Source organism: Salvelinus fontinalis, chromosome 16, assembly GCF_029448725.1.
Source record: "Salvelinus fontinalis isolate EN_2023a chromosome 16, ASM2944872v1, whole genome shotgun sequence".
In the NCBI taxonomy this organism is placed as follows: domain Eukaryota; kingdom Metazoa; phylum Chordata; class Actinopteri; order Salmoniformes; family Salmonidae; genus Salvelinus; species Salvelinus fontinalis.
The window spans coordinates 45162349-45186991 of NC_074680.1; the positions used below are offsets into that span (position 1 = coordinate 45162349).

Genomic DNA, 24643 nt, shown 5'->3' on the forward strand with positions numbered 1-24643 from the left:
TCCCCTCCTGTACTCCCTGTTCACCCACAACTGCGTGGCCAAACACGACTCCAACACTATCATTCAGTTTACTGACGACATAAAAGTGGTAGGCCTGATCACAGACAATGATGAGACAGCCAATAGGGAGGAGGTCAGAGACCTGGCCGTGTGGTACCAGGACAACAACCTCTCCCTCAACGTGAGCAAGACAAAGGAGCTGATCGTGGATTACAGGAAAAGGCGAGCCGAACAGGCCCCTATTAACATCGACGGGGCTGTAGTGGAGCGGGTTGAGAGTTTCAAGTTCCTTGGTGTCCACATCACCAACGAACTATCATGGTCCAAACACACCAAGACAGTCGTGAAGAGGGCACGACAAAACCTTTTCTCCCTCAGGAGACTGAAAAGATTTGGCATGGGTCCCCAGATCCACAAAAAGTTAAACAGCTGCACCACCGAGAGCATCCTGACCGGTTGCATCACCGCCTGGTATGGCAACTGCTTGGCATCTGACCGTAAGGCGCTACAGAGGGTAGTTCGTACGGCCCAGTACATCACTGGGGCCAAGCTTCCTGTCATCCAGGACCTATATAATAGCCGGTGTCAGAGGAAAGCCCATAAAATTCTCAGAGACTCCAGTCATAGACTGTTATCTCTGCTACCGCACGGCAAGCGGTACCGGAGCGCCAAGTCTTGGACCAAAAGGCTCCTTAACAGCTTCTACCCCCAAGCCATTAGACTCCTGAACATCTAATCAAATGGCCACCGGACTATTTACATTGACCCCCCCCCCCCCCCCCTCATTTGTTTTGTACACTGCTGCTACTCGCTGTTTATTATCTATGCATAGTCACGTCACCCCTACCTACATGTACAAATTACCTCAACTAACCTGTACCCCCACACACTGACTTGATACCGGTACACCCTATATATATAGCCTCGTTATTGTTACGTTATTGTGTTACTTTAGTTTATTTGGTAAATATTTTCTTAACTCTTCTTGAACTGCACTGTTGGTTAAGGGCTTGTAAGTAACCATTTCACGGTAAGGTCTACACATGCTGTATTCGGCACATGTTGACAAATAAAGTTTGATTTGATTTTGATTTGATTTCCCATCTGGACAAAAGGAAAACGTATGTGAGAAGGCTCTTCATTGACTACAGCTCAGCGTTCAACATCGTAGTGCCCTCCATGCTCACCACTAAGCTATGGACCCTAGGAATGAACATCTCCCTCTGCAACTGGATCCTGGACTTCCTGACGAGCCACACCCAGGTGACAGATGATTGGTTAAAATTCATGGATAATAAGATGATAGTTGGAGCTGTAGTGTTATATTTCAGTGCATCCTATGATGTAATTGATCATAAATTGTTATTGAAGAAACTTACTTGCTATGACTTTACATTACCTGCCATCAAATGGTTAAAGAGTTAATTATCCAACAGAACCCAGAGAGTGTTCTTCAATGAAAGCTTCTTTAAAATCAGATATGTACAGTGCGGTGTCCCTCAGGGCAGTTGCCTTGGGCCGTTACCGTTCTCAATTATTATTATTATTTTTTGCCACTGGTCTGACACTGGTCTGACACAAAGCTAGAATGACTATGTATGTGGATGATTCCACATACTGAAATTCTAAATAAGGAGTTACAGTCAGTATCAGAACAGGTGATTAATAAATAAACTGGTCTTAAACACATCTACAAACTAAAACCATTGGCTTTGGTGTAAAACATTCCCTAAGACCACACCTGGAGTTGTGCATAAAAAGTGTGACCATTGAGCAACTTGAGGAAGCTAAACTCCTAGGTATAACACTGGATGGTCAATTAGCATGGTTAAGTCACATTGACAGAGCAGCATGCCTTGCCCTTAACGGCACATCCAGAACTAACAACAAGCCAGTACTTCCTGGTTGAGAGTTGACGAGAGATGAACTGCTTCTCTTCTAGATTTAATGAGAAATGTTACTGTGATGAACATTTCAGATTGTCTGCACAATCAATAACATTCAGCTCAAACACCCCATACATACCCCACAAGACATGCCACCATGGGTCTCTTCACAGTCCCCATGTCCAAAACAAATTCACGGCAACACACAGTATTATACAGAGTCATGATCGCATGGAACTCCCATCTCCAATTACACAAGCAGACAGCAAAATTACCTTAAAAAAAACTGATTAAACAACATTTCATAGAACGGCAGGGACTGCCCCCCCCCCCCCCCCCCCCACCCCCCACCCCACACACGACACTAACACAATATTTATTTTTTAAATTACTGTTTGTATATCACTGTATTTGAAATTTGTGCGACAGTCCTTGTCTATCAGTGTATCAGTGTTTTGTTACTTGTCATGTTTTGTGTTGTTTTTGTGGACCCCAGGAAGAGTAGCTGCTGCTTCTACAAAAGCTAATGGGGATCCAGATAAACCATAACAATAGGCCTGTCAGAAGTGCTTACTTGAGCTGGGAGTTGGAGCATTGTGACAGCAGCGCCTGGAGGAAGACCTTTCTCTGGCGGTCAGTCCAAAGGTCAAACCAGTGAAGCACCAGGGTCGTCCGCTCCTCAAACAACTGACAGGTCATAGAACAAGACGTAGGCTACATTAACTTACAGAGGAGGAAATGTATCTTTATGCTTACAACCCAACACACAGCCTACCCCGAGACAAACACACACAGCCTACCCCGAGACAAACACACACAGCCTACCCCGAGACAAACACACACAGCCTACCCCGAGACAAACACACACAGCCTACCCCGAGACAAACACACACAGCCTACCCCGAGACAAACACACACAGCCTACCCCGAGACACACACACACAGCCTATCCTGAGACACGAGCACAGCCTTGAAGCAATTGGTCAGCTGGTCCCAGAGTAATTGTGCTCAAGGGCACAATGGCAGGCTCGCAGAATGCTTCTTTTTTTTGTTGCAAAAATATAGTAGCCTAGAATGAATAGATGCACAAATTATAAATGGGGATTTGTCCCTTGTGGCTGAATTGGTAGAGCATGATGCTACCAACACTGGGCTGTGGGTTCGATTCCCCACAGGACACCAGTACAAAAATGCATGCACTCACTACTGTAAATCCCCTCTCCTAAATTACTCAAATGTAAATATGTTTTAGTAGGGAAGGCCACGGTGGTGGAAAACCATAACAAAAAGTAAAGGAGAAAGGAAAATGATTGCTTGTCTTATCTCACTTGGCTGACCTGGTGGTTGGAGGTCTTGTTTAGGATGGGTGTCCAGGCACTGAAGCGGGTGTCGGCTGTCCCTGTGACCGAGCTGCGATGCCTCAGGGCCGACTGGGGTTGGTAGTCTGTCCCGCTCAGTTGCCACTGTGTCACGCTGTGAGGACCTGGGTTAGGACCAGGACTGGGCCGAACGGTCAGATCCACGGATGTCATTTAATGGGTGGTTTGGGCCAGTTGAGGATACTACCCGACTACGCTCGGTTTCATTTAAATCGATAGCCTACTTTTGGGTAGCCTTTAATATGCGATTGTTTGTGTGGTTCAAATTCAGTCTTTTAACAAAGTGCGGGTAAAATCTTCTTCAGTCAACAGTCCAGTTAAAAATGTGATAATACAATGATACAGCGGTGACAAATTACCTGCGTTTTAAAACTGTCCGGTCAAGGAGGTCCTATGCAATGTAATTTCATAAATGTTTCCATAGACCAGCACAAGTGTGCCTATAAAGTGCAATTTATTAACCTACTGTCCTTCCCCACAAGTCCTCCCTCTCCCTGCCCCGTCTCCTTAGAGACGGAATAACAGAAACAAGGCGCATGCAGCATTCCCACACACCCGGTATCGGTCCCTGTTCACCGAGGACACGAGGACTAAAAAAATCAGATTCGGAGTGTCGGGTTCTTACAGTGCGTGCGCACTGCGAGGCTTTGGTTACCGAGTAGTCTAGTCTGCTTGGGCAACAGGATCCGCCTGTGCGCTGCACATAATCTGATCTGTCACTGATAGTTTATTACTACACAGACAATCATTTGGTGAAATACATCACTAGTGGGCGCGGCAAAAGTGGACATTATTTCCCCTGAAGGGAAATGCAAGTCTTGGACATTATTAAGATGTGCACAAAGAAGATCACCAGGTGAAAACATACATCGTTTTTTATTTAACCTTTAACTAGGTTTAAGAACAGATTCTTATTTACAATGAAGGCCTACCAAAAGGCCTCCTGCGGGGATGGGGGCTGGGATTAAAATGTTTCATTTGTAATGACATGTTTTGCTTTTTAATATATGACAAAACACATCACGACAAGAGAGACACAACACTACATGAAGAGATCTAAGACAACACAGCATGGCAGCAACACATGACAACACAGCATGGCAGCAACACATGACAACACAGCATGGCAGCAACACATGACAACACAGCATGGCAGCAACACATGACAACACAGCATGGCAGCAACACATGACAACACAGCATGGCAACAACATGACAACACAGCATGGTAGCAACACAACATGACAACACAGCATGGTAGCAACACAACATGACAACACAACATGACAACACAGCATGGTAGCAACACAACATGACAACACAGCATGGTAGCAACACAGCATGGCAGCAACACATGACAACACAGCATGGAAGCAACACAACATGGCAGCAACACATGACAACACAGCATGGAAGCAACACAACATGGCAGCAACACAACATGGCAGCAACACATGACAACACAGCATGGAAGCAACACAACATGACAACACAGCAGGGTAGCAACACAACATGACAACATAGCATGGTAGCAACACAACATGACAACACAGCGTGGCAGCGACACAACATGACAACATAGCATGGTAGCAACAACATGACAACACAGCATGGCAGCATCACAAAACATGGTACAACCATTATTGGGCAGAGACAACAGCACAAAGGGCAAGAAGGTAGAGACAACAATACATCACGCAAAGCAGCCACAACTGTCAGTAAGAGTCCATGATTGAGTCTTTGAATGAAGAGATGGAGATACAACTGTCCAGTTTGAGTGTTTGTTGCAGCTCGAGTCTATCAGCTGCAGCGAGCTGAAAAGACGAGCGACCCAGGGACGTGTGTGCTTTGGGGACCTTTTAACAGAACGTGACAGGCAGAACGGGTGTTGTATGTGGAGGATGAGGGCTGCAGTAGATGTCTCAGATAGGGGGGATCGAGGCCTCATCACCACCACCACCACCATCATCCATCATCACCACCACCACCACCATCACCACCACCATCATCACCATCATCCATCATCACCACCACCATCACCACCATCACCACCACCACCACCACCATCACCACCATCACCACCATCACCACCATCACCACCATCACCACCACCACCATCACCACCATCACCACCACCACCACCATCACCACCATCACCACCACCATCACCACCATCACCACCATCACCCATCATCACCACCACCACCATCATCACCATCATCCATCATCACCACCACCACCACCATTCATCACCATCATCCATCATCACCACCACCATCACCACCACCATCACCACCATCACCACCATCACCACCACCATCACCACCATCATCATCATCACCACCATCACCACCACCACCATCACCACCATCACCACCACCATTCATCACCATCATCCATCATCACCACCATCACCACCACCACCACCACCATCACCACCATCACCACCATCACCCATCATCACCACCATCACCCATCACCACCACCACCACCACCATCACCACCATCACCACCATCACCCATCATCACCACCATCACCACCACCACCATCACCACCATCACCCATCATCACCACCATCACCACCACCATCACCACCATCACCCATCATCACCACCATCACCCATCACCACCACCATCACCACCATCACCCATCAACACCACCATCACCCATCATCACCACCATCACCCATCACCACCACCACCACCACCACCCATCATCACCACCACCACCACCACCATGCATCATCACCATCACCACCACCATCACCACCACCACCATCACCCATCATCACCACCACCATCACCACCACCACCACCACCACCACCACCATCATCACCACCACCACCACCACTACCATCATCCACCACCACCACCACCACCACCATCACCACCACCACCACCATCACCCATCATCACCACCACCATCATCACCACCACCACCACCACCACCACCATCATCCACCACCACCACCACCCATCATCACCACCACCACCACCACCACCACCACCACCACCACCACCACCACTACCATCATCCACCACCACCACCACCCATCATCACCACCACCACCACCACCACCATCATCCATCATCCATCATCACCACCACCACCACCACCACTACCATCATCCATCATCCATCATCACCACCACCACCACCACCACCACCACCACCACTACCATCATCCATCACCACCACCACCACCACCACCACCACCATCATCCACCACCACCACCACCACCACCACCACCATCACCACCACCACCACCATCACCACCACCACCACCATCATCCATCATCACCACCACCACCACCACCATGCATCATCACCATCACCACCACCATCACCACCACCACCATCACCCATCATCACCACCACCATCACCACCACCACCACCACCACCACCACCATCATCACCACCACCACCACCACTACCATCATCCACCACCACCACCACCACCACCATCACCACCACCACCACCACCACCACCACCATCACCCATCATCACCACCACCATCACCACCACCACCACCACCACCACTACCATCATCCACCACCACCACCACCACCACCCATCATCACCACCACCACCACCACCACCATCATCCATCATCACCACCACCACCACCACCACCACTACCATCATCCATCATCACCATCACCACCACCACCACCACCATCATCCATCATCCATCATCACCACCACCACCACCACTACCATCATCCACCACCACCACCCATCATCACCACCACCACCACCACCACCATCATCACCACCACCACCACCACTACCATCATCCATCATCCATCATCACCATCACCACCACCACCACTACCATCATCCATCATCCATCATCACCACCACCACCACTACCATCATCCATCATCCATCATCACCACCACCACCATCACCACCACCACTACCATCATCCATCATCCATCATCACCACCACCACCATCATCCATCATCACCACCACCACCACCATCACCACCACCACCACCACCATTACCCATCATCACCATCATCCATCATCACCACCACCACCACCATCACCACCACCACCACCACCATTACCCATCATCACCATCATCCATCATCACCATCACCATCACCCATCACCACCACCATCACCCATCACCACCACCACCACCACCACCATCACCACCACCATCACCATCACCACCACCATCACCATCACCACCACCACCACCACCATCACCACCACCACCATCACCACCACCACCATCACCACCATCATCCATCATCACCACCCATCATCACCACCCATCATCACCACCACCACCACCACCACCACCACCACCATCATCACCACCCATCATCACCACCACCACCATCATCACCACCCATCATCACCACCCATCATCACCACCCATCACCACCACCACCACCACCATCACCCATCACCACCACCACCATCACCACCATCACCCATCATCACCACCACCACCACCACCCATCATCACCACCACCACCACCACCATGCATCATCACCATCACCCATCATCACCACCACCATCACCACCACCACCACCATCACCCATCATCACCACCACCATCACCACCACCACCACCATCACCCACCACCACCACCACCCATCACCACCACCACCATCACCACCACCACCCATCATCACCACCACCATCACCACCACCACCACCATCACCCACCACCACCACCACCATCACCCATCACCACCACCACCCATCACCACCACCACCATCACCACCACCACCACCATCACCACCACCACCATGCATCATCACCATCACCCACCATCACCACCACCATCATCACCACCATCATCCATCATCACCACCACCATCACCACCACCACCACCATTCATCACCACCACCACCACCATCATCACCACCACCATCACCACTACCATCATCCATCATCACCACCACCATCACCACCACCACCACCATTCATCACCACCACCACCACCATCACCACCACCATCACCACCACCACCACCATCATCCATCACCCACCATCACCACCACCATCATCACCACCACCACCACCACCACCATCATCACCACCACCACCCATCACCACCACCACCATCACCACCATCACCCATCATCACCACCACCACCCATCATCACCACCACCATCACCACCACCACCACCACCACCACCACCATCATCCATCATCACCATCATCCATCATCACCACCACCATCACCACCACCACCACCATTCATCACCACCACCACCACCATCACCCATCACCACCACCACCATCACCACCACCACCACCATCATCAATCATCACCACCATCATCACCATCATCCATCATCACCACCACCATCACCACCACCATCACCACCACCACCACCATCACCACCACCACCACCACCACCATCACCACCACCATCACCACCATCATCCATCATCACCACCACCATCACCACCACCACCACCATCACCACCACCATCACCACCACCACCACCATCACCACCACCACCACCATCACCACCACCATCACCACCACCACCATCATCCATCATCACCACCACCATCACCACCACCACCATCATCCATCATCACCACCACCATCACCACCATCATCCATCATCACCACCATCACCACCACCATCACCACCACCACCACCATCACCACCACCATCACCACCACCACCACCATCACCACCACCATCACCACCACCACCATCATCCATCATCACCACCACCATCACCACCATCATCCATCATCACCACCATCACCACCACCACCACCATCACCACCATCATCCATCATCACCACCACCACCATCATCACCACCACCATCACCCATCATCACCACCATCACCACCACCACCATCACCACCATCATCCATCATCACCACCATCACCACCATCATCCATCATCACCACCATCACCACCACCACCACCACCACCACCACCATCACCACCATCATCCATCATCACCACCATCATCCATCATCACCACCATCACCACCACCACCACCACCATCACCACCACCACCACCATCACCACCATCACCACCACCATCACCACCACCACCACCATCACCACCACCATCACCACCACCATCACCACCACCACCACCATCACCCATCATCACCACCACCATCACCACCATCACCACCACCACCACCACCATCACCACCACCACCCATCATCACCACCACCCATCATCACCACCACCCATCATCATCACCATCACCCATCACCACCACCACCATCATCACCACCATCACCCATCACCACCACCACCACCATCACCCATCACCACCACCACCACCCATCATCACCACCACCCATCATCACCACCACCACCATGCATCATCATCACCACCACCACCACCCACTACTACCATCATCACCACCACCATGCATCATCATCACCACCACCACCACCCACTACTACCATCATCACCACCACCATGCATCATCACCACCACCATCATCATCACCCATCATCACCACCACCACCACCACCATCATCATCACCACCCATCATCATCACCACCCATCATCATCACCACCACCATGCATCATATGAGTAAAGCACAGAAACGTGTTTCAAGTCATTAAAATTCTCTTTATTGACTTTTTCCTAAAACCGAGAAAAATTAAATAACAATCCACCCTAAAACACATTAACAATAAAACCTCAATCTGTAATGTACAGCATTACTCTCAAATAAAAGGTTGACAATCAAGCAGCTTCAAATATGATTATTGCATTCCAACTGCATATAAGACAAAGATGTGTAGGAGAAGGTCAAATATATATATATATATCTCAATGTAACACTGGTTCAAACCAAGGCAACTATAAAAAGGCATCAACATTTGGCCAAACACTCATGTGGATATGTGCAGTAAGTTTCAGACTTTAAAACAAACTCGCAAATATGTGCAACTGTGTTTGCAGTGTGTTTGACAGATACGTGGAGGATGGTGATTAGGCCCAATCCCATAAACCCCTAGCCCCGAGGAGAGGAGAGGGAAGAGAGGGAGGACGGTAGAGAAGAGGGGAGGGTGGAGGAGAAGAGAGGGGGGGGTGGAGGAGAAGAGGGGGGGGGGTGGAGGAGAAGAGAGGGTGGAGGAGAAGAGGGGGGAGGGTGGAGGACAAGAGGCATATAAGGAAATGAATTTAGGGGATAAGGAAATCAAATAAGGAGAGGTGGTTAGGAGACAAGGAGATGAGACCGTTGACTGCAGTCCGACTTAGATGCTGGCTGTCCTGGGTATCTCCTGGCTGTCTGCCAGATTCAGCTTCTGACTTGTGGAGAGAAGAGTCAAGGAGAACAGCTGAAACACACACACCTCACTCACTCAGACCCCCCCCCCCACACACCTCACTCACTCAGACCCCCCCCACACACCTCACTCACTCAGACCCCCCCCCCACACACCTCACTCACTCAGACCCCCCCACACACCTCACTCACTCTGACCCCCCCACACACACCCCTCACTCACTCTGACCCCCCCCCACACACACCCCTCACTCACTCTGACCCCCCCCCCCCCACACACACCCCTCACTCACTCTGACCCCCCCCCCCCCACACACACACCTCACTCACTCTGACCCCCCCACACACACCTCACTCACTCTGACCCCCCCACACACACCTCACTCACTCTGGCCCCCCCACACACACCTCACTCACTCTGGCCCCCCCACACACACCTCACTCACTCTGGCCCCCCCACACACACACACCACTCACTCTGACCCCCCCACACACACCTCACTCACTCTGGCCCCCCCACACACACCTCACTCACCCACTCTGCTGCCCCCCCCCCCCCCCCCCCACACACACACACTTCACTCACTCTGCTCTGACCCCCCCCCACCTCACTCACTCTGGCCCCCCCACACACACCTCACTCACTCTGACCCCCCCACACACACCTCACTCACTCTGACCCCCCCACACACACACCTCACTCACTCTGACCCCCCCCACACACACACACCACTCACTCTGACCCCCCCCCCCCCCACACACACCTCACTCACTCTGACCCCCCCCACACACACACACCACTCACTCTGACCCCCCCCCCCCCCCACACACCTCACTCTGCTCTGACCCCCCCCCCCCCACACACACACCTCACTCTGCTCTGACCCCCCCCCACACACACACCTCACTCTGCTCTGACCCCCCCCCACACACACACACCTCACTCTGCTCTGACCCCCCCACTTCACTCACTCTGACCCCCCCACACACCTCACTCACTCTGCCCCCCCCCCACACACCTCACTCTGCTCTGACCCCCCCACTTCACTCACTCTGACCCCCCCCACACACACACCTCACTCACTCTGACCCCCCCCCACACACAAACCTCACTCACTCTGACCCCCCCCACACACAAACCTCACTCACTCTGCCCCCCCCCCCACAGAGAGAGAACAGAACAAAGAAATGTCCTCTTTTTTAAATAATATTCATTCTGCATTTCTTACATTTTTCTGTAAACTGTAAGCTAGAATTAAAACAGGTCAAAGTCAACAGCTCAAAGACACACCCCTCACTCACTTGCTCTGCGCACACAGTACACAATTCGACACACACACACACACACACACGCCTTTTAAAAGGATACATTGATGAACTCAGTTCCTCTAGCTGTAGAGAAGGACAGAGATGTTTCATACCATTGAGCTAACATTGAGCCGTTTCCCTCCATTGAGCTAACATTGAGCCGTTTCATACCATTGAGCTAACATTGAGCCGTTTCCCTCCATTGAGCTAACATTGAGCCGTTTCCCTCCATTGAGCTAACATTGAGCCGTTTCATACCATTGAGCTAACATTGAGCCGTTTCATACCATTGAGCTAACATTGAGCCGTTTCATTCCATTGAGCTAACATTGAGCCAAGATACATAAACAGAGCATGAGGTGTGTGTGTGTGTGTGTGTGTGGCTTTGCTCTCACATGAGAAGGCTTAGATCTGGAGATTAATCCCAACTTTGGCCTTCTGAAAACGGAGAAATCACTGTTTGACACGCTGAGGGAGGCCCTGTGTGTTGGGATCTTAGGGCCGAGACTGCTACCAAGTACTTTCACAGTGTTTGACACGCTGAGGGAGGCCCTGTGTGTTGGGATCTTAGGGCCGAGACTGCTACCAAGTACTTTCACAGTGTTTGACACGCTGAGGGAGGCCCTGTGTGTTGGGATCTTAGGGCCGAGACTGCTACCAAGTACTTTCACAGTGTTTGACACGCTGAGGGAGGCCCTGTGTGTTGGGATCTTAGGGCCGAGACTGCTACCAAGTACTTTCACAGTGTTTGACACGCTGAGGGAGGCCCTGTGTGTTGGGATCTTAGGGCCGAGACTGCTACCAAGTACTTTCACAGTGTTTGACACGCTGAGGGAGGCCCTGTGTGTTGGGATCTTAGGGCCGAGACTGCTACCAAGTACTTTCACAGTGTTTGACACGCTGAGGGAGGCCCTGTGTGTTGGGATCTTAGGGCCGAGACTGCTACCAAGTACTTTCACAGTGTTTGACACGCTGAGGGAGGCCCTGTGTGTTGGGATCTTAGGGCCGAGACTGCTACCAAGTACTTTCGCGGTATTAACAGAATTTAAAGATCCAACACAACCCTTAAAAAAAAGGTAGACTCTGCGATATGACGCAGAAAGTAAACAGCAAACTGGGTCAATTTTCCTTGACAACTAAGAGCGTTGAAACGTGAGGCTCGACTTCTCCTCCGTTTTGACATCCTGGTTACATCCTGGTTACATCCTGGTTACATCCTGGTTACATCCTGGTTACATCCTGGTTACATCCTGGTTACCAGGCGGTGAACAGAGCGAAGCCAAACACCAGACAGTGTGACTGAATGAAGTCTCATCTCGCTCATATCAATATCTGCAGTGCTGCTCGTGGCAATTTAATTTAGCTGATTCTACTTTTCAGATGGTCTAAGCCACTTCTAGCGTTGGCTAGAATCCACATCTACCCCTGCAGCGTGGGCTAGAATCCACATCTACCCCTGCAGCGTGGGCTAGAATCCACATCTACCCCTGCAGCGTGGGTTAGAATCCACATCTACCCCTGCAGCGTGGGTTAGAATCCACATCTACCCCTGCAGCGTTGGCTAGAATCCACATCTACCCCTGCAGCGTGGGCTAGAATCCACATCTACCCCTGCAGCGTGGGTTAGAATCCACATCTACCCCTGCAGCGTGGGCTAGAATCCACATCTACCCCTGCAGCGTGGGTTAGAATCCACATCTACCCCTGCAGAGTGGGTTAGAATCCACATCTACCCCTGCAGCGTGGGCTAGAATCCACATCTACCCCTGCAGCGTGGGCTAGAATCCACATCTACCCCTGCAGCGTGGGTTAGAATCCACATCTACCCCTGCAGCGTGGGTTAGAATCCACATCTACCCCTGCAGAGTGGGTTAGAATCCACATCTACCCCTGCAGCGTGGGTTAGAATCCACATCTACCCCTGCAGCGTGGGTTAGAATCCACATCTACCCCTGCAGCGTGGGTTAGAATCCACATCTACCCCTGCAGCGTGGGTTAGAATCCACATCTACCCCTGCAGCGTGGGTTAGAATCCACATCTACCCCTGCAGAGTGGGTTAGAATCCACATCTACCCCTGCAGTGGGTTAGAATCCACATCTACCCCTGCAGAGTGGGTTAGAATCCACATCTACCCCTGCAGAGTGGGTTAGAATCCACATCTACCCCTGCAGAGTGGGTTAGAATCCACATCTACCCCTGCAGAGTGGGTTAGAATCCACATCTACCCCTGCAGTGGGTTAGAATCCACATCTACCCCTGCAGCGTGGGTTAGAATCCATCCCACTGCTATTTCACTCTCCTCTATCTTTCCTATCCAATTAACAAAATAAATATGACGAGTGGAATCACTCCAAAAATATATAGTCTCTTGCAAAAGTATTCAGACTCCTTGGATTTCTTCACATTTTATTGTGTTACAAAGTGGGATTAAAATGGATTTAATCGTTTTTTTTTGTCAACAATCGATACAAAACACCAATGTGGAAGAAAATTCAAACATTTAAAAAAAAAAGATTAATAAAAATTAAATATATATATTTTTTTTGCAAAGGTATTCAGCTCCTTGAGTCAATACATGTTAGAATCACCTTTAGCATCAATTACAGATGGGAGTTTTTTTTGCGGCTAAATCTATAACAGCGTTACCCACCTGGATTGTACAATATTATTCAAGCTCTGTCAAGATGTTGGGGATCACGGCTAGATGGCTATTTTCAAGTCTTGACAGACTTTCAAGCAGATTTAAGTCAAAACTGTAACTTGGCCACTCGCCGACTGCGAGCCAGGCCTAATCGGCCAACATCAGTGCTTGACCTCACTAATACTGTGTGGCTGAATGGAAGCAAGTCCCCCACAGCAATGTTCCAACATCTAGTGAACCGCCTTCCCAGAAGAGTGGAAGCTGTTATAGCAGCAAAGTGGGGACCAACTCCATATTAACACCCATGATTTTGGAATTAGATGTTTGACGAGCAGGTGTCCACATACTTTTGGTCATGTAGTGTACGTCAATCGGCCACACAGTGCATTCTGGGATGTGAGATAATTAACTTGCCATCTGTAAAATATCGTATAGCTTTGGAATTATGATATTACGTACTTGAGTAAAATCTGCACGTTTCTTCGACATATACAGTGACTTTGAGAAGGGGCTGCGTGACGATTAGCTTAGCAACGTGTAGCGCAGCATGACAACATGAACGCGATTGGTCGACAGTCGGCTGGGTGGGGCGTTATACGTTCCTTCATTCATTGGATTCTTATCTCCTTTCTATCTCTGGCAACGGCACCATGCAATACACCATGGACTGAAGAGGCAGACAAATAGGAGAAATGTGCTTGACCCTCTGTAAAATTACACATTTTTCCAGGTAGGAATATCGCAAAAATATGATCAATGATTCATCGGAGAGAAGACATCCTGAGTTATGACATCAGACAGTATTTTACAACTGCCTGTAAACACACAGTCCAGCTCAGAGTGAATGATGACAGACCCTACTGCCTGTAAACATACAGTCCAGTTCAGAGTGAATGATGACAGGCCCTACTGCCTGTAAACACACAGTCCAGTTCAGAGTGAATGATGACAGGCCCAACTGCCTGTAAACACACAGTCCAGTTCAAAGTGAATGATGACAGGCCCTACTGCCTGTAAACACACAGTCCAGTTCAGAGTGAATGATGACAGGCCCTACTGCCTGTAAACACACAGTCCAGTTCAAAGTGAATGATGACAGGTCCTACTGCCTGTAAACACACAGTCCAGTTCAAAGTGAATGATGACAGGCCCTACTGCCTGTAAACACACAGTCCAGTTCAGAGTGAATGATGACAGGTCCTACTGCCTGTAAACACACAGTCCAGTTCAAAGTGAATGATGACAGGCCCTACTGCCTGTAAACACACAGTCCAGTTCAAAGTGAATGATGACAGGTCCTACTGCCTGTAAACACACAATCCAGTTCAAAGTGAATGAAGACAGGCCCTACTGCCTGTAAACACACAGTCCAGTTCAAAGTGAATGAAGACAGGCCCTACTGCCTGTAAACACACAGTCCAGTTCAGAGTGAATGATGACAGGCCCAACTGCCTGTAAACACACAGTCCAGTTCAAAGTGAATGATGACAGGCCCTACTGCCTGTAAACACACAGTCCAGTTCAGAGTGAATGATGACAGGCCCTACTGCCTGTAAACACACAGTCCAGTTCAAAGTGAATGATGACAGGTCCTACTGCCTGTAAACACACAGTCCAGTTCAAAGTGAATGATGACAGGCCCTACTGCCTGTAAACACACAGTCCAGTTCAGAGTGAATGATGACAGGTCCTACTGCCTGTAAACACACAGTCCAGTTCAAAGTGAATGATGACAGGCCCTACTGCCTGTAAACACACAGTCCAGTTCAAAGTGAATGATGACAGGCCCTACTGTCTGTAAACACACAGTCCAGTTCAGAGTGAATGATGACAGGCCTGTGTGGTGAATGGCTTGTTTGTATAAAGGCCTACTGTAGCTCAGTTGTGTTGTTGTATTTTTAAGTGTCATATTCTTCCTGTGGGTGTATATGAAGAGATTTTAATAAGATTTCACGTTGCTAAAAATGCTGTCAGTTCTACTTTAAGAGTGTCTGGCCCAGAGCTCCAGGTGGCTTGATAGATGTGGAGGGTCAACACCTTCAGTTGGCTCTCTCCATTTGGTTAATGGGCAAATTTAGTGGGTCTCATGGTGGGTGTCTTTTAGGTCCCAGTTATTGTTGCTAGTCAACTTTCAGTGGCAAAAAGGCATAGCGCACTTATAAAAAGTAAAACAATTATATAATTTGATTCTTGCGAGACAGTTATTTGGAACATTGCGCTGAAACGTTGATTTGATATAAATGGCCCAGCCCAATGTTGATCCATCATGAGTTCTCTCCCATCCCAGCAACTGAACTCTGTAGACAGTTTTTTTTATTTAACCAATAACCTCATGGTAACATCCCTGAGCAGATCCATTCCACTCCTGCAGCTCAGTTCAGAAGGACGACTACATCTGAGTGTCTGGGGTGGTTTAATACATCATCCACAGAATAATTATTAACTTGATCATGCTTTAAAAAAAAAAAGAGATATTCAATGTCTCGTTGTTGTTGTTACCCATCTACCAATCACTGCCTGTTCTTTGTGAAGCTTTTGAAAAGCTTCCTGGTCTTTATCGTTGAATCTGTTCTTGAAATTCAACACTTGACTGAAGGGACCTTACAGATGATGTATGTATGGGGGCCAGAGGAAGGAGTAGTCATTCAGAAATCCTGTCAACCTCTACTACTTCACACAGTGAGTCCATGTAACTTATTATGTGATTTGTTAAGCCACATTTTTCTCCTGAACTAATGTAGGCTTGCCTAAACAAAGGAGCTGAACAGTTATGGAACTACAGGATTTTTCTTATCATTTCTTATTTATCTTTAAAAAATGTTCTTCCACTTTGACAGAGTAATTTAAGTAGATTGTTGACAAAAATTGACAATTAAATGCATTGTAACCCCATTTTGTAACACAAAGCGGTCTGAATACTTTTGCAAGGCACTGTACATTAACAAAACCTATTGCCAGATCTTACGTTGAGCAGTAGTTTGTCCATGTTGGAGTCGCAGGCGGCCTTCCGTTGGTCCTCAGGCATCTCGTCCACCTCCCCATAAAGGTCAAAGTGCAGCCGAGCCAACTTCTCCTGCATCTCTCTCACATGTTCCATCTGATCTATAGAACACTCATTACCTAGAGGGAGAAGGGAGAGAGCGGGAGCGAGAGGGGGGGAGAGGGAGCGAGGGGGGGAGCGAGAGGGGGGGGGGGGGGGGGTTGCGAGAGTGGGGGGGAAGAGGGAGCGAGAGTGGGGGGGGAAGAGGGAGCGAGAGTGGGGGGGAAGAGGGAGCGAGAGTGGGGGGGAAGAGGGAGCGAGAGTGGGGGGGAAGAGGGAGCGAGAGTGGGGGGGAAGAGGGAGCGAGAGTGGGGGGGGAAGAGGGAGCGAGATGGGGGGGGAAGAGGGAGCGAGATGGGGGGGGAAGAGGGAGCGAGATGGGGGGGGAAGAGGGAGCGAGATGGGGGGGGAAGAGGGAGCGAGATGGGGGGGGAAGAGGGAGCGAGATGGGGGGCGAAGAGGGAGCGAGAGGGGGCGAAGAGGGAGCGAGAGGGGGGGGGAAATAGGGAGCGAGAGGGGGGGGGAAATAGGGAGCGAGAGGGGGGGAAATAGGGAGCGAGAGGGGGGGGAAATAGGGAGCGAGAGGGGGGGGAAATAGGGAGCGAGAGGGGGGGGAAATAGGGAGCGAGAGGGGGGGGAAATAGGGAGCGAGAGGGGGGGGAAATAGGGAGCGAGAGGGGGGGGAAATAGGGAGCGAGAGGGGGGGGAAATAGGGAGCGAGAGGGGGGGGAAATAGGGAGCGAGAGGGGGGGGAAATAGGGAGCGAGAGGGGGGGGAAATAGGGAGCGAGAGGGGGGGGAAATAGGGAGCGAGAGGGGGGGGAAATAGGGAGCGAGAGGGGGGGGGGAATAGGGAGCGAGAGGGTGGGGGGGAAGAGGGAGCGAGAGGGTGGGGGGGAAGAGGGAGCGAGAGGGTGGGGGGGAAGAGGGAGCGAGAGGGTGGGGGGGAATAGGGAGCGAGAGGGTGGGGGGGAATAGGGAGCGAGAGGGTGGGGGGGAATAGGGAGCGAGAGGGTGGGGGGGAAGAGGGAGCGAGAGGGTGGGGGGGAATAGGGAGCGAGAGGGTGGGGGGGAAATGGGAGCGAGAGGGTGGGGGGGAAAATGGGAGCGAGAGGGTGGGGGGGGAAATGGGAGCGAGAGGGTGGGGGGGGAAATGGGAGCGAGAGGGTGGGGGGGGAAATGGGAGCGAGAGGGTGGGGGGGGAAATGGGAGCGAGAGGGTGGGGGGGAATAGGGAGCGAGAGGGGGGGGGAATAGGGAGCGAGAGGGTGGGGGAATAGGGAGCGAGAGGGTGGGGGAATAGGGAGCGAGAGGGGGGGGGAATAGGGAGCGAGAGGGGGGGGGAATAGGGAGCGAGAGGGGGGGGAATAGGGAGCGAGAGGGGGGGGAATAGGGAGCGAGTGGGGGGGGAATAGGGAGCGAGAGGGGGGGGGAATAGGGAGCGAGAGGGGGGGGGAATAGGGAGCGAGAGGGGGGGGAATAGGGAGCGAGAGGGGGGGGGAATAGGGAGCGAGAGGGGGGGGGGAATAGGGAGAGAGAGGGGGGAATAGGGAGCGAGGAGGGGAATAGGGAGCGAGGAGGGGAATAGGGAGCGAGAGGGGGGTGAAATAGGGAGCGAGGGGGGGGGCATAAAAAGAGAGGTCATAGTGTTTATGTAAAACTTCACCTGCATACTAACACACAGAGACAGAGGGAGAGCTGGGGCATACTAACACACACAGAGACAGAGGGAGAGCTGGGACATACTAGCACACACAGAGACAGAGGGAGAGCTGGGACATACTAACACACAGAGACAGAGGGAGAGCTGGGACATACTAACACACACAGGTAATATGCTCTTTCAGCAGCAGACACTTTTATCCACTGAGCCACTGGAACCCTGGTCTCACCAAAGGCCTGTAGTTTTACACACACAGCTCACCAAAGGCCTGTAGTTTTACACACACAGCTCACCAAAGGCCTGTAGTTTTACACACACAGCTCACCAAAGGCCTGTAGTTTTACACACACAGCTCACCAAAGGCCTGTAGTTTTACACACACAGCTCACCAAAGGCCTGTAGTTTTACACACACAGCTCACCAAAGGCCTGTAGTTTTACACACACAGCTCACCAAAGGCCTGTAGTTTTACACACACAGCTCACCAAAGGCCTGTAGTTTTACACACACAGCTCACCAAAGGCCTGTAGTTTTACACACACAGCTCACCAAAGGCCTGTAGTTTTACACACACAGCTCACCAAAGGCCTGTAGTTTTACACACACAGCTCACCAAAGGCCTGTAGTTTTACACACACAGCTCACCAAAGGCCTGTAGTTTTACACACACAGCTCACCAAAGGCCTGTAGTTTTACACACACAGCTCACCAAAGGCCTGTAGTTTTACACACACAGCTCACCAAAGGCCTGTAGTTTTACACACACAGCTCACCAAAGGCCTGTAGTTTTACACACACAGCTCACCAAAGGCCTGTAGTTTTACACACACAGCTCACCAAAGGCCTGTAGTTTTACACACACAGCTCACCAAAGGCCTGTAGTTTTCCATTGTGGAAGTCATTGAGAAGGCTCAGCAGTCCTTTCTCCATCTCCTGCACATCGGAGACGTCCGTCAGGAAGGAGTGCTGGATGGGGTCCGCCTGGCCCTGGCCTGCCTTACTTCCTGAAGCCTGCTGCTGTCGAGCCTTCACACCCCTGACACACACACACACACACACACACACACCACACACACCACACACACCACACACACCACACACACCACACACACACACACACACACACACACACACACACACACACACACACACACACACACACAAATTAAGAACTTCACCTTAAAGCTGTTCAAGTCATCCAGATGATTATGGTTCTTACCTGCGGCTCTTCCCCTTCTGGCTGGAGTGTGTACCCATGTGGCTGAAGCCCAGATGACGTCCAGAGGCTGTGTTCTTCCGGGTGCTGGTTGGTGGGGCAGGGGCCTGGTTGGTGGAGGGCCTGGAAATCTTTCTCTTCAGCTTCCTATCCTCCATGGCATCATAATATGTAGTTCACCAGTTAGTAGTTAGTCACTGCACTGGACACTCCTGCAGAAAATATCTAGGATAGTAATCAAACAATAACGGTGACAAGTTTAGTAACCCAACCTAGCACTAACTTAGCTTACGTTGCAACTGTCAGCTACTGACAACAACACGGCATGTCTGCTAGTGTTGGGTCCAGCTAGTTAACCAACCGACCAAACCCATTGCTAACTAGTTAGCTAGTAGTAGTATCGCGAGGCCTTCCAAGTCTCGTCTTGTTTACCTACTAGTTAACGCGAACTAGTATCTTATCAGTGCCGCTGTGCCAACTAAACCCGGAAGCCTCTTTGTGGTTTCGGTGAAAAGTGCAAATAAAATGGAAAGCAACGTCGTATTTCTAGTTTTCAATAGCTGAACTAGTTGTTGAAAGCGAGAGCAAAGCAGCTAGCTAAACAATGTCGTGTTATCGACGTTAGCTAGCTAACCTAGTTAGCATTGCTATCAAATCAGCCTAAATAACTTCACTACGCTAGCTGATTTAGCTACACAACTTACACAGATTGTATAACATATAGCTAGCAACAGACCTCAATTTTCTTCGTTGTTGAAGTTATTCGTAGCTAGTTCATTCGATGTGAACATATTTTAAACCTGTTTGATATGTTGTGTTGGTTGTAGCTTGACTGCGGTCGTCACTAGTTACCACAGCCACGAAGTCATCATTATTATGGCTAAGCCGATAGAGAGCGATAAATCTGCACTATCGTCTAGGAGTTATGTGTGCCCATCCGGTAAAAACAAATATATTCATAACTAACCCAAAATAGTTAATCTGTGTCGTTTACAGCAGGAGCAAAGTAAGCATATTGGGCAGAACAAGCAAAGGGTGGGCAAAGCCAAACACGAGCTATCGATGTCCTATTGGCCCTGTTGTAGCATGTATTTGCATATTCCCTTTAGGTAACGCCTCTTCTGTGAAGGGTGTGTGTGAACTAACTCAATTCGACCTTGCACTCCTTCTAAACAAAGCAATATTTTACAATTTTGGCAAAGAGTCAGGTCTATAAAACTTAGTGCACTGTGTTTGTAACAAATTATAGTTTTGGAAGCAGAAAAATTTATTGAGATCAGATGTTTAATCGATGAGAAAATGAGCAGAATGTCAGCTCATTTTCAGCTAGTTCCATCCATTCCTACTACCCGCGACTGGACTTCCTCTCACTACCATATTTGGTGGTGAGAAAACGTTATCAAACGGATGCTTGAGCTTTATAGCCCCTGTGACGTGTGTGTGGGTTACGCCTTCTGTCTGTGGTAGTAGAGCATGCCAGCTTGTAGTCCTAAAACCTAGAAGCCACCTGCTGCTGCCTGAGTCTGAGGAGAAACACACAGGTCAGTGGCTCACAGCACCACGCATGAGAAAGGCGTGTAGTGGAACAGCGGTCTAAGGCACTGCATCTCAGTGCTAGAGATGCAGTGCCTTAGACATTGGTTCGATTCCAGGCTGTATCACAGCTGATGACAGTAATACTGATGACAGTAATACTGGAGGAGGTGCTGGGTAATACCCAGGATGTAGAACACAGTTAACTAGCTGCTGTGGTGATGGTAGTAATACTGGAGGAGGTGCTGGGTAATACCCAGGATGTAGAACACAGTTATCTAGCTGCTGTGGTGATGACAGTAATACCCAGGATGTAAACCCCAGGATGTAGAACACAGTTAACTAGCTGCTGTGGTGATGACAGTAATACCCAGGATGTAAACCCCAGGATGTAGAACACAGTTATCTAGCTGCTGTGGTGATGACAGTAATACCCAGGATGTAAACCCCAGGATGTAGAACACAGTTAACTAGCTGCTGTGGTGATGACAGTAATACCCAGGATGTAAACCCCAGGATGTAGAACACAGTTATCTAGCTGCTGTGGTGATGACAGTAATACCCAGGATGTAGAACACAGTTAACTAGCTGCTGTGGTGATGACAGTAATACCCAGGATGTAAACCCCAGGATGTAGAACACAGTTATCTATCTGCTGTGGCGATGACAGTAATACCCAGGATGTAAACCCCAGGATGTAGACCATCAGGATATAGAGTTAGTATTTTGTCAGGCCTTATCTATTCAGATTTGCTAATGTCCCCCTTTCTGAGAATATGGAGACACCAACAAACGGTTGGTTGAACCTTACAAAGCAATCGGTCTCTGAAGGAACAATGTTTTTTCATGCTATTTTGACTATCAGATATTCACCAGTCACAGTCAGTTTTTTTTTTTATAAAATGTGTTTTAATTTAATCAGGTACTTTTTCATACAGTAAATGAACTGTTTTCACTCAATATTAGAAAAGGTGTTCTTTATGTTTTGTGCACTCAGTGGTTGGTGACATTTCACTTATGTTGGAAAACAAAATGATGTGATATCATAAGGTGAATGCACCAATTTGTAAGTTGCTCTGGATAAGAGCGTCTGCTAAATGACTTAAATGTAAATGTGGAAACCGAGCTGCGCTAACTAACGATGACGTGGAAACCGAGCTGCGCTACCTAACGATGACGTGGAAACCGAACTGCGCTACCTAACGATGACGTGGAAACCGAGCTGCGCTACCTAACGATGACGTGGAAACCGAGATGCGCTACCTAACGATGAGCTGCGCTATCTAACGATGACGTGGAAACCGAGCTGCGCTACCTAACGATGACGTGGAAACCGAGCTGCGCTACCTAACGATGACGTGGAAACCGAGCTGCGCTACCTAACGATGACGTGGAAACCGAGCTGAGCTACCGAACGATGAGCTGCGCTACCTAACGATGACGTGGAAACCGAGCTGAGCTACCGAACGATGAGCTGCGCTACCTAACGATGACGTGGAAACCGAGCTGCGCTACCTAACGATGACGTGGAAACCGAGCTGAGCTACCGAACGATGAGCTGCGCTACCTAACGATGACGTGGAAACCGAGCTGAGCTACCGAACGATGAGCTGCGCTACCTAACGATGACGTGGAAACCGAGCTGAGCTACCGAACGATGAGCTGCGCTACCTAACGGTGACGTGGAAACCGAGCTGCGCTACCTAACGATGACGTGGAAACCGAGCTGAGCTACCGAACGATGAGCTGCGCTACCTAACGATGACGTGGAAACCGAGCTGAGCTACCGAACGATGAGCTGCGCTACCTAACGATGACGTGGAAACCGAGCTGCGCTACCTAACGATGACGTGGAAACCGAGCTGCGCTACCTAACGATGACGTGGAAACCGAGCTGCGCTACCTAACGATGACGTGGAAACCGAGCTGAGCTACCTAACGATGACGTGGAAACCGAGCTGCGCTACCTAACGATGACGTGGAAACCGAGCTGAGCTACCTAACGATGACGTGGAAACCGAGCTGAGCTACCTAACGATGACGTGGAAACCGAGCTGCGCTACCTAACGATGACGTGGAAACCGAGCTGAGCTACCTAACGATGACGTGGAAACCGAGCTGAGCTACCTAACGATGACGTGGAAACCGAGCTGAGCTACCTAACGATGACGTGGAAACCGAGCTGAGCTACCTAACGATGACGTGGAAACCGAGCTGCGCTACCTAACGATGACGTGGAAACCGAGCTGAGCTACCTAACGATGACGTGGAAACCGAGCTGCGCTACCTAACGATGACTTGGAAACCGAGCTGCGCTACCTAACGATGACGTGGAAACCGAGCTGCGCTACCTAACGATGACGTGGAAACCGAGCTGCGCTACCTAACGATGACGTGGAAACCGAGCTGCGCTACCTAACGATGACGTGGAAACCGAGCTGCGCTACCTAACGATGACGCGGAAACCGAGCTGCGCTACCTAACGATGACGTGGAAACCGAGCTGCGCTACCTAACGATGACGTGGAAACCGAGCTGAGCTACCTAACGATGAGCTGCGCTACCTAACGATGACGTGGAAACCGAGCTGCGCTACCTAACGATGACGTGGAAACCGAGCTGCGCTACCTAACGATGACGTGGAAACCGAGCTGCGCTACCTAACGATGACGTGGAAACCGAGCTGAGCTACCTAACGATGACGTG

General features: G+C 50.2%; 2 protein-coding genes across 4 annotated transcripts in view; both read right to left on the minus strand.

Annotated features, from left to right (window-relative positions):
- Window positions 1-5247, minus strand: part of LOC129813240 (epithelial cell-transforming sequence 2 oncogene-like) — a 47339-nt gene extending 42092 nt beyond the window's left edge. Inside the window, exons 1-2 of the mRNA XM_055865532.1 lie at window positions 3224-5247; window positions 2461-2573 (exon numbers count right to left, since the gene is read on the minus strand). Of these exons, the coding sequence (XP_055721507.1) occupies window positions 2461-2573; window positions 3224-3418 (308 nt within the window). The 5' untranslated portion in view covers window positions 3419-5247. The remainder of the gene's footprint in view (window positions 1-2460; window positions 2574-3223) is intronic.
- Window positions 5248-9852: 4605 nt separating this feature from the next.
- Window positions 9853-21477, minus strand: ccdc28a (coiled-coil domain containing 28A). Of its 3 annotated transcripts, none has more exons than XM_055865534.1 (6): window positions 21373-21477; window positions 20409-20630; window positions 20059-20225; window positions 17454-17608; window positions 11907-11929; window positions 9853-10560 (listed from the first exon to the last, which is right to left on the minus strand). In XM_055865534.1, exons 2-6 carry the CDS (start codon window positions 20561-20563, stop codon window positions 10506-10508), a joined length of 555 nt encoding a protein of 184 aa, XP_055721509.1. In that variant the 5' UTR covers window positions 20564-20630; window positions 21373-21477; the 3' UTR covers window positions 9853-10505. The 3 variants fall into 3 exon arrangements, with proteins under 3 accessions (XP_055721509.1, XP_055721511.1, XP_055721508.1); XM_055865536.1 differs by lacking the exon at window positions 21373-21477 and adding an exon at window positions 21142-21360 and having other exon boundaries at window positions 20409-20617; XM_055865533.1 differs by lacking the exon at window positions 21373-21477 and adding an exon at window positions 21142-21360.
- Between the last annotated feature and the right edge of the window lie 3166 nt (window positions 21478-24643).